At 38.9% G+C, this 11,220-nt stretch overlaps 1 protein-coding gene across 1 annotated transcript; it reads left to right on the forward strand.

Annotated features, from left to right (window-relative positions):
* The first annotated feature begins 3,049 nt into the window (after positions 1-3,049).
* On the forward strand, positions 3,050-10,256 carry fam210b (family with sequence similarity 210 member B). Its single transcript, XM_033967198.2, has 3 exons — positions 3,050-3,720; positions 6,219-6,403; positions 9,125-10,256. Exons 1-3 carry the CDS (start codon positions 3,199-3,201, stop codon positions 9,342-9,344), a joined length of 927 nt encoding a protein of 308 aa, XP_033823089.1. The 5' UTR covers positions 3,050-3,198; the 3' UTR covers positions 9,345-10,256.
* Positions 10,257-11,220: the final 964 nt, after the last annotated feature.

Consider the following 11,220-nt stretch of genomic DNA (forward strand, 5'->3'; position numbering starts at 1 on the left):
TCCATATATTCCACATCAATCATTGCATTACAACATCCTGTGAGATAGAGGCCAAAGGTATGAAGAGATTCTCCGTCATCCGACTTGATGGTGGGCCAGTTCAGAGCTTTGTTAATGTATGCCACTGAAATCTTGTAGGCATTCCCAAAGTGTTCTTCCAATAATTTCTTGGCTTCATTATACCCATGTGTGGGATCCATGTGTAGACAGCTCCTAATCAACTCCCTTGGTTGTCCACTTGTGTACTGTTCCAGGTAGTACAATCTGTCCTTGTTACTTTCCGTCTTGTCCTCCACACCATGTTCGAAAGCCCTAATAAAAAGCCGATACTCCAACGGATCTCCGTTAAACACAGGAATGTTCTGAGGTGGCAAGGATGCAAACTTTTGCTGTTTTGTTAGTACTTCGATAACGTTCTGCAATCCATCTCCTGTCTGTGATAGTCTAGTGTTGGCAACACTTGTTCTTGGTGCACCTTGAAGCGCATTAATATGCTGTGCATGTCCTTGTTGTGTGAGGGGTTGACTTGGAGACTGGTGGAAAGCTGACAATTTTCGTTCTGTGCGCGATTCAGCATACGCGTTCATTCCGTCATAACCTGATGCTTTGGCGTCGCGTTCTTCAAATTCACTGAGAATCTTGAGCTTTGCCTCATTTTCTGCCAATGCTGTTTGTATTTCTAGCTCCTCCTTTTCTCTTTTGATTTTACCCTCCTTTTCCTCCAGCGTTTGTTTCTGCTTCAAAGAAGATGCCTTGATAAGCAGTGTAGCTCGCTCTATCTCAGCTTTCAGACGAGTAGACGAAGCTCCTGATGCACGAGATGAGTGTCCTGAAGATGCCTTGGAGCTCTTTGAGAATGATGCATTAGAAATGCTGTCTGATGGCTGCAAAATGTCGCTGTTTATAACGACCTTTGATGTACGCAATACAGCCTCTTTAATCCAAGCGTAAGCTGTTTCAGCAAAGGTCCTAAAGTTTTTGGCCTTAGGCTCAAACCAGGAATCTTGATCATTGTTCATATCATCCTCAGATGTTTGCCGAAATAGCTCTTTAACATTGATGTTTAAATCATTAAACTCTTCAAACAGCTTGTCAAAATCCTCCATCAACTGTTTAATTTCCTCTAGATAGGAATTGTCCTCATTTTCCATTAATTGGCGCACTTGCGTCACTGTGCTTGTTAGCTTAGCTAGCTTAGCCTTCCGCAGGTTAATAGCACGATGTAACCTTTCCTCGTGTGCCTTGGGTGTGACTTTAACAACCCTAGTATCCGCAAGAATGCCTGGCATATCTTCATCCAGCTCCATGTTATTGTTAGCGGCCAGAACGTAACAGCAGTCACAACGGAAAAGGACTTAATTCTTCCAGTTAGCAGGTAGCTTGGCTAATAGCACACTTGCGCATGACTAGGCAAGTTTAATCGTCAAAGTTCCACTTTACTCACGTTCATTACAATTGCAGTGACTCCAGTTCCTTTTCTTGTTGCTTCAAATCCGTCCACCAATGTCCATTGATCCACAGTGAGCTGGTTTTTTACAAATATGCGAGTTGAGGCCTGGTGTGTGGTCCATTGGTGTTACTCGTGTATTCTTTATTGATGGGAAAAATAACTTGCTCCGGACTACGATGTAAAAAAGAGTTGCAAAAAAAAACAACTTTAATTCACAGTAGCAAAATATATTTACATAGCAATTAAATGAAGTTATTCTCAAAAACAAACAATACTACGGTAAAAACCCGTTTGGCTCCGTCCTTACGCTCTGCCTCAACTAGTCCCTTTTTACAGCGCGTGTCCCTTTCCTTATGCGCGTTATTGCTCTTAAAGCGACGGTAACACATTTACGTAACTTAAACAATGGCAATCCTAAAATACTTTCAAATCAACGTTAATGCCATAAATCAAATATAGCCCATGCATAGAAATGAAATATTAGCAAGAAACATAACTTATTAACATTAAAACATCAACAATCTGAATTAGCATGTATTACTAAACATGAACCAAAACTTGGCTCCCACAGGTGGCGAGGGCCTTTATCACTGCTTGCAGTTTTAATTATTATTATTATTATTATTATTATTATTATTATTATTATTATTATATTTTTAACTACTATATTACATAAATATATTACAAAAACAATCAAAATATTTTATGTGCAGGGAGCCGATTATTAACCCCACTAAAATGAAGGTTAAAATATATTGACATGCAAGTTTACATGACCAGTCATTCCTAAACTTTTTGTCTTGAGTATAGCAGACAGAGGGCCCATGGGTCAGTATTTATGAAACCGTTTGTCAAAGAGATTGACCACAATTTGACTTCATCTTTCTGCCTTTCATAGGTTTTGGAGGATGTTAAAAGAGGAAGTTGTACTAATATCTTAACATTACAGGTTCATCAAGAGAAGTGGAGTTTTTATGGCTTCAGGAAGAGCTTGGGTTAGTATTCAAGTTTCAAATTCACTTCTTGGGATTGTGGAAAACACATGAGCTCTCTCCACTTATGACAGAAGTTTTTGCTTTGTGCCAGTTGCCACTATAACTGTGTGCACTAAACATAGGGAAGAGGAAGTGAAAGAGGAATTATGGGAATGTATTTGTTCCTTTGAAGCAGTTCTTCAGGTCAGTCCGACGTGCAATGTTTTAGTTCCAGTCTAGTTGGCAGCTGTCCCACATAACACTGACCAAACTGCTTTATCAACTGCAAAACAGATAACCTTCAGAATAGACTTACAAGCATAAAAGGGCAGTTATTAAACTCTAAAATCTTAAATGTGCTTTCAAAAGTCTCTGTTATGCAGCTGGAATAAAAGTTTGAACCTGTTAGACATCATTTCTGCCATCCATCTATAGAGTTCAAAAATATTCTATGGAGACAGGGCCACAGGTAAATGAAAGTTGACTCAATGAACTCGTAATAAACCCTGTAATTTGCTTAGTCAATATTGACTCTGTTCACTGTCGTTACACCTTTAAATGTCCCCTCCCTCTCTGTCCCGCTCCGTGCGTACGACAAAGTGCGATTGCGCGCGGCCGCTCATTGGCTCCGGAGCTGATCGGTCAGCGCCAGGACCGAGAGCCGCAGGGCCAGGGCAGCATGTTTACAGACACATACACTGCTAATTACAACCCTTAGCTACAACGTTTCCTTTCACAGTTTCCTGGATACATTCTCGAAGTCTTTTGGGGAAGATGTTGTGTCGTTTGGTGAAGCCACTGGGAAAGACTTTCATGACGCACGGATCGTCTTCATTTCAAGTCCCAGCAAATATACTGAGAAACGTCACTTTGACATTACACAAGGTGCACACGCTGCACACGAACAGGGCTTTGTGTCGAACTGCGCTCACTGGACACGTAACGAATGTAAATGACGCGAAAGGACAAGAAAACGACATATATTTGACCCAAAAGCGGGACACGTCGTGTGGTTTTACATCAGACTGGCAGCACTGGGACAGAATAGCTACAATTGCTACGTGTCTTTCTAGTGTACAAAGTCGAGGCGGGAGAGGACATATCCTTACGCCTCAATCCAGCTCAGATCACGGGCTTCACGTTACGAGGAACAGGCTCGAGAGTAATGTGTTTATTCCAGGGCCTTTTATTCGACACTGCTCCTTCGAAACCATGCAGACCAGAGCCTCGTCCACTGCTGCAGCCGCGAAGCACCGAGAGGCCAGCGAAGAACAGCCCAGTGTGAGCCACAAAGAGGTAAATGAAACTATTCTAGTCTATGTTTATCTTTACCCACAGTGAAGTCAAAAGGGCGCAAAGACGCACTCCAGTGTGTGCACATACAGTGATCATGTGCAGCTGGTGCTGCGCCACCTTGAGTAATTTTTTTGCGTAAATGTCATCAAAAATTATTATTGGCAGACCTTTGGTCATGTTCACAGCTTATGCTGACTCACCCCACATTTCCCTGCGTGTCTACATCATGGGCTGTTCCTGTTCTGACCCTGCTCGTCCTGTGGGGTTAAATAAGCATTTAGACTGTGGCTCTGCAGTGACAGACCCTGAGAGGGGATATTGGTCTGGAAATTGAAGTTGGCCATTTTTGTGCTGTCAGTGCCAAAGCCCCAACCATTATGCCACTGCAGTTGAATTGAACTGTCATGTCTCATAATATTGCAGGCCTAAAATAACTGTAAAAAAGAACTGTAAGCCTCTGAAGGATCTTGATTTCTGTCATAAAACTACAGCTTGTAAAATATGACTATGATGTCAGGACCATTAAGAGCCTAAGACTAACTTAGCCTACACACTTCTGCTCATGTATCCTCATTGTTCTTCTGCCTTTTGAGTGTCACTGTGACTTTGTATGTGTTTTTTTTACTGTCTGTTCACATGTGTTTATCATTGCAATGAAAAGCTGTTATCAGAGACAGCAGTGCCTCTGTTCCCCTGCACCCACCCTGGTCTTTCCTCCTCCCATGACCCTCCCATACTACTGCCTGCTGCTTATATTTGTGTTAGAACTATCCCGCCTCAGAGCAGCAGGAGTGCGCCCCCTTGCCCACTCTGCTGCTCTCTATTGTCCATTCTTGGAAACCAGTGACTACGTCAGTGCTTATGTTTCATTCAGGGAGAGAGCGCCAAATTTTAGTCCGCCACATTTACTGGGGAAGAAAAGATCTTGTTGTTTTTCCCTTGTTTGGCCTTTGGGTGTCAGCTCACATTAGTAACTATAAGACTCAGAAGGGAGATGGGCTGAGAGAAGAAAGTATTTATAAAAGTACACTATGTACCTTTCTACAGGTGGCACATCCATGGAAATAGATAGTTAAATTCATACTTTTGAACATTCTCTATGGATGGAAATAGACAAGTTTTATGCCATATTGTGGAATATTTTACCAAAAATTTACTTATCAACAATTGATCCATTGAATTATTTTCAATACTTAAAATATTTAGTTAAATGTAGACACAAGAGCTTATTGTTTTTCCCCTAATTCAATTGACTGACATTTTGTTACTCACTTCTTATGGTTTTATTCACATTTAATGGACACGTTTTTTAGTTTATGTCATTGTTTGACACACCTATAAAAATCCACCACAAATTCTTTGACTGTGCTGAAGTTGCATTTACACAAGAGTCTTTTCCGTTGACACTCTTGGGCCTGTAGGACGTGTAGTCTCTGTCCTTTTGTCTGTACTGCAGTTACAGCTGTGTTAAACCACTACTGTACAGTGCAGAGCAGCTGTGGCTGTGATGGCTTCATTGTTTGTGCTGGGTTTATCCTTCTCTGCTATCACCCCCAAAGGTCACCACTGTCCATGTGTGAGAGTACCATTGTGATTAACAGACTAGTGCTCTTCATCAGGCTCTGATAAGAACTTGTCTCTGTGTATCTGTTTGACACTGATAAAAATGCATTAAAGTAAATTTTTATGTGTAATTGAACATTTATTCTCTCTGTGGTAGAATTTGAAATGGCATGAATGGTTCATGGTGATCAACATAAGGTGAATTTCAAATTTCAAAAGACTTTCATATGGTGCATTTATTATGATGAATATTAAATCAAGATGCAGTTCAAACTTATAGTGTAAGTGCCAGGAAACATTAACATTTGAGAGAACTGCCAAACTAATGGAAGGATCACATGTCTTCCAGAGCATGCCAAACCGGGGTAGCAGACTTTACATTAAAGCCCTTATGGTGACGCAGTATTCTGGTCATTGCAGAGGACATTATGATACATAATAACAGTCTTTTGTGATTTTGCAAATTTTTATTGCAAAATCTTGTAATTCTGTTTCTGGTATAATATTTATACCAATTATAATGTCCTTAACTAAATTATTTTTGTTGCAGAAAGTGTTTCTTTCCTCATAATAGCCCACCATGCATGAAAACAGTGAATAAAAAAAAAAAAAAAAAAGAAAGTTATGTGCAGCCACGTCCTTGGAAATCCAATATTACTGTTGGCAAGTTTACCAAATATTAAAATGAACACAGCTTGTCTAACTAATGCCAGATAATAAATTTTGAGTGTGTAGAATCTTGCATCTTGAAATGTAGCCACTAACAAATCTTTATTGAATGTAATGTTGGAAGTCGAATCATTTTGATGTGGTCAAATAAGCTACCGTGATCAAACCAGATGAGCAGTGATTCACGATAATATGTTGTATATAAAATTCCCCTTTCTGTCTGATGCTCTCTCAGACGACCTCCTCACATTTGTGTTCATGTCCAGGAGGAACAGACTCTGAAGGACCCTTCCCCACCTCCTGACAATCCTGAACCAGCTCCAGAGGGAGGGAAACCAAACAAAACCCAACAGTTAAAGAAAGTATTCAAAGAGTACGGTGCTGTGGGCGTGTCCTTCCACATCTGCATGTCCCTCATGTCTCTGGGCATGTTCTACCTCCTTGTGTCCAGGTAAGACCCTATTGCTACCACTATCACATATATTTTGTAAATACTTTAAATAACCAGAAAACACATATTTTGCATCACATAGGTAAGGCGATTGTTTTTGTTTAGTAGGGAACAGGGAGATACGAGTGCTTTAAAAATGTTAAAATACTGATACAGTTCGCAACTAGGCAACTACTAAATTACTTTCTTTTTTAACTTGGTTTGCCACTTCAGGATATTTCAGTTTGATGCATCCTTCTAATAAGATAATAAGATCCTTCTAAGATTCCCATTCAAATAGTAATTGTGTTTTTTATTTTTTAAATCCCGGATTCTCACATGGTCAAACATGTTTCAGGCAAGATTTTATAAAGTTCTGTGAAACATATCTTGAAATACTTTCAAAGCATGAAGCAATTTTGTTACCAAAAAAAAAATCTATTTCCCTCAAAGTACAGTTTGGCAGAGTTCCACTGAACTATACTTGGAGTGTTGGCAATGCAACGGCCCATCACCAGTCCACTAACACCCTTTTCCAGCATGGTTGTTTAAAAACAGCCAACATAAATATCACCTAAATGAATTGTGGAAAAATATCACGTAAATTCCTTTATTTCCTGTCTTCTGCTGCATTTTAGTTATTATTTTTTGCTAATAATAGTGGGCCTATTAGCCTGCAATAAGAGATCTTGGCCTATGCTTAAAACTATGGATCAAACTTGGCCTATGCTACTCATTTTGTTACGTTAAATTATCTATTATTTCAAGTAAAATGTTCAATTCAATATATAATTTACTCCTAAAAATCAATGAACCCACTGTTGCTCTGCACAGGAGAGCATTTTGTGTTTTGCGCAGTTATTGTATTGTCATTTTAAAACCTATTCACAATAAAGCCCATTCGGCTGTTCATCAATGCAGATGGTTTTATTTTTGAAAGGGTTATAGTGTTTAGTTGATTTTAGCAGTGCATTGACCTAGCAATATGCGCTGGAGGAACTTTCATGAAGTTGTGGACTACATGGGAATAAACACACAACTTGATGGGGCTTTGTGCTGCCTGCAATGAAACAAAGCACAAAGCTATGAAGAAATGGGAAGGGTCGGCCACTGACAGCTCCTCAAAGAGCCACAACAGAGTCGGCGTGCCAGATGAGAGAGATGCGAAAGGGAAGAGTGGCTCCCGGAGAGTGCAGCCGCCCTGCTCCTTTGGTTAGGAGCCAACCAGGAAGTCTCCCATGTTTCCTTATTGCTACTCTGCCACTGCCCCTGGAGCTGTACTATCTAATTTTCAAGAGGCTCTAAGTTAGCGCTTTAAATGCATCCTTATGTAACTATGAACCATAATGTTTAAATTATGTACACAAAGGCTATATTTGCATGCTGTGTACCCATACTTCTTTCAATGGAATCAACTGTGAAAGACAATTCCATGCACTAAACTCCCAGCATGTGACCAGCTCTGGCAGTGATAGTAGCACATGCAGTTTTTAGCCCCTTGTCTGTGGGCCCTGTGCCAAACCGCCCCAGCCACAGGGACTTGGCACGCACCATGTCACCACTTTCTCTTATAGCTGATAATGACCCTAGAACCAAAGAGTGACTGCAGTGTCCAACCATAAGCATTATCACCAGTTTGCCACAGAGCTCCGCCATGTGGCCCGCTAAACTCCTCTGTGTTAGCTAAACAGTTGTCCTTCTGCAGATGGAGCATTATATTTAGCTGACTCCTTTTTGCATTTAGCTGAGTCTGCTTATTGGCACTCGAGCTGATAATATGGGTGATGGTCCCTTTTATTGATTTGAGCTGCTTACATTGACAGACTTTTATAGCGTTTCAATTTCGTAAATGACTTGACACTTGTGTTTTGTGTTTGCATGTTATTTTGGCCTTTTGGTTCTTATATTTTATATTTTTTCCAACAGTCCAATTTTCTATTTTAAGGTTGTATATAATAACACCAGAGTTAGTAGGAAATATAAGAAGAATCACAATCAGAATGACTAGTGTCACAATACTAAAATTTCAAACTTGATTCAGTTCTAAAGAATAGACTCGATACTGATTTTGATGCCCAAAGGATGATTAAAAAAAACAACAAAAAACCTCTCTTTTTAGCTTATTTTCTGACAATAATGTTGTAATAATAATAATAACTAGTTCTGATAAAGCACAAGATGAAACTGTTCAGGAAAGGTCCAAGTTATAATTTTTTTTTTTCAATATTGGTTTATCTTAAATAAGTACTATAGTATCTACTTTTGATATTAGTTTTAGTATTTATTAGTAGCTGACTTTTGATACTTTTGACAATCCTATTAATGACCACACAAACAATTTGATGGAATTTGCTTTAGGTAGAGCATTGAAAAGAAACTCACTTATGTCAACAACACGGACAGATAAAACTTTAAATACACAAACAGAACAATTTAAAAAGTCACATTGAATCCAGAGCTTCTTTAAGTGTCCTTGTGGCAGAGGGGATGAAGCTGTTTTTTTGAATATTTCTGATAAAATAGTCATTATTACTCATAGTTTAACAACAAGTTACAGTAATTGAATGATATTTAGTTTCAGATGTAAATTTTATACAATGAGATATTAATATAGAGGAATTTACTGTATGAGCCATAAACCACTAAAGAAAGCAAAGTCCACCTATGGGAGAATTGTCTCCCTCTTGTGGGCAAAAATGCACATTACTCATCTAATTCAGTTATTTTGTCATTTGTCCACAGTGGAATCGATATGGCCGCTCTGCTCTGCAAAATGGGCTTCAGTGAGACTGTGGTCAAGTCCAAGATGGCCGCCGGGACCAGCACCTTTGTTTTGGCCTATGCTATTCACAAGCTGTTTGCCCCTGTCCGAATCAGCATCACCCTGGTGTCAGTGCCTCTCATCGTCCGCCATTTTAGAAAGATTGGACTGTTTAAAGCTTCTCCCACAGCACCTCAGTAACACTAAAGTTTTAATGACATGAAAAGCACATGCAGAGTTCTAAGGTCTTTTTGTAATTTATTAATTCTCAGCTCTGAGATTAGCTTTTTTACATTGTAATCTAAGCATATACTGGGAAACGACAACAAACTGTTCCTTTGGAACTATAAAGTTCTGCTAACCAGACTTCTGCTAATCTAATTATGCCAGTCAAGGTTTCAAAGACATTCAACATATAAGGTTCATTCAGCTCATTTTTTTTGTAAAAAATACATATCAGAAGATTAAAACCTCTTGAAACTTTGAAAGTATTGGTTGATCTGGATAGTTTTTTGTTTAATTTATTTTGTTTAGTTGGAAATAATTGTTGTCTCTTAGAAGTGGCTCGTCTTTTAAGAAGAAAATGATTTAGTTCAGAATGATGTTGTTTATGTTCAAGCCTTAATTGAGTAAAAAAAGTCTGTTAAAGAACATCTCATTTTGTATTGACCTCCTGTTTCTAGCAATAACAAGTAAATTTGCCTTAAGCCATGGCAGTTAAAGCCTTCATATGTATTTCCAATCAGAATAGTGTTCTAGAGGTCTAGTTCTGACTGGTTGAGGCAGGGTTTGTCTCTTAAAGCTGTGAAAGTTTCCCATGGGTGTCAGTAGAAAGAGCTGATTTCTCTCAGTTGTTAGCTGACTAGCCGCGTTGTGCTGCTTTGCGAATCAGCAGAATATTTCAGTGTTTTTCTGTCTCTGCCCTGCTCCCCTCTACCATTATCTCTCCACACTCTCACTCTGCTTGCTTTGCCACCCCCTCTGCCTGTTTCTGTTTTTGTACAGGTGCCATTTTGCCATTCCTATGCCGCATACAAAACCTGGAAAAAAAATGTGTTGTATTACCTAACATAATTAATTTAATTAAAAGGTATGTTCTCTTTTTTACACTTTCTCTGTGGTCCCTCACTGGTTGTTGGTGCATATCATTTTCTGTATTTATGAGTTTATTTGATGGAGAAATTTCCAAAAGCAAACAAAAAAAAGTACAAGAAATGCCATGTCCATTCCAGGTCATTTAGCTCTCAGCAAGTCTGCAAACCTAACCCATATTAAAGTATATTCTAATATTTCTGTCCAGGAACCTCTATTAATCTGCAAAGACATGGCTTGTTCATATCTGATATTCTTAATGATTCAGTTTGTTTCTTATTTCAGTTTGTAATCAGTCTCTCACTTCAGCTAATTATCAGACAATAGCATATTACTTGGTTTCCATTTAGGATTTTTGGAAAAATATGATAAACATAAAAAAAGTCTGAGGCACGATAATTTCTTGTTGCTAAGATATGACAATGTTTTTAGTAGTTTCATTGAGACCCCTGCATATATATAGCTTCTAATCTAATTTTCATTACAGTTTCATACAGAGGTTATCCATTTCCTTTCACTGGCACTTCTCTGTTCCACCACACAGAGGCGCTCCTGAACCACAAATCCATCTGCTGGCCCTTTCCTCCTGTGCATCTGACACACAAACACACACACCATCCGCACACACTTCATCTCTCATAAGATTACAGTCCTCATCTGTCACCAGAACAAATGCCTTTGTACCAGACAAGTACAAGCATTAGATGACAACAAGCTGTAGCACAACACACATTTTGTAAAGTTAAATAATGATCCCTGCTCCTAAGTGCTCTTCATAAACACAAGTCTGGAGTTGATTTTGTAAAATGATTCAAAAACAAAAACTAGATGTGGTGGATGCTGAAAGATGACATAGTGCAGAAAGTTATGTTAAAATCAATTTGCTTTTTTTTTCAGGCACACATGCTGGCTAGAGCTACCAATCTGTACTGCAATTTGCTAATTATTATGGAACGTGTTTTAAACCTAGTGTATTTTTCACAAT

Source organism: Periophthalmus magnuspinnatus, chromosome 5 (genome assembly GCF_009829125.3).
Source record: "Periophthalmus magnuspinnatus isolate fPerMag1 chromosome 5, fPerMag1.2.pri, whole genome shotgun sequence".
Lineage (NCBI taxonomy): Eukaryota > Metazoa > Chordata > Actinopteri > Gobiiformes > Gobiidae > Periophthalmus > Periophthalmus magnuspinnatus.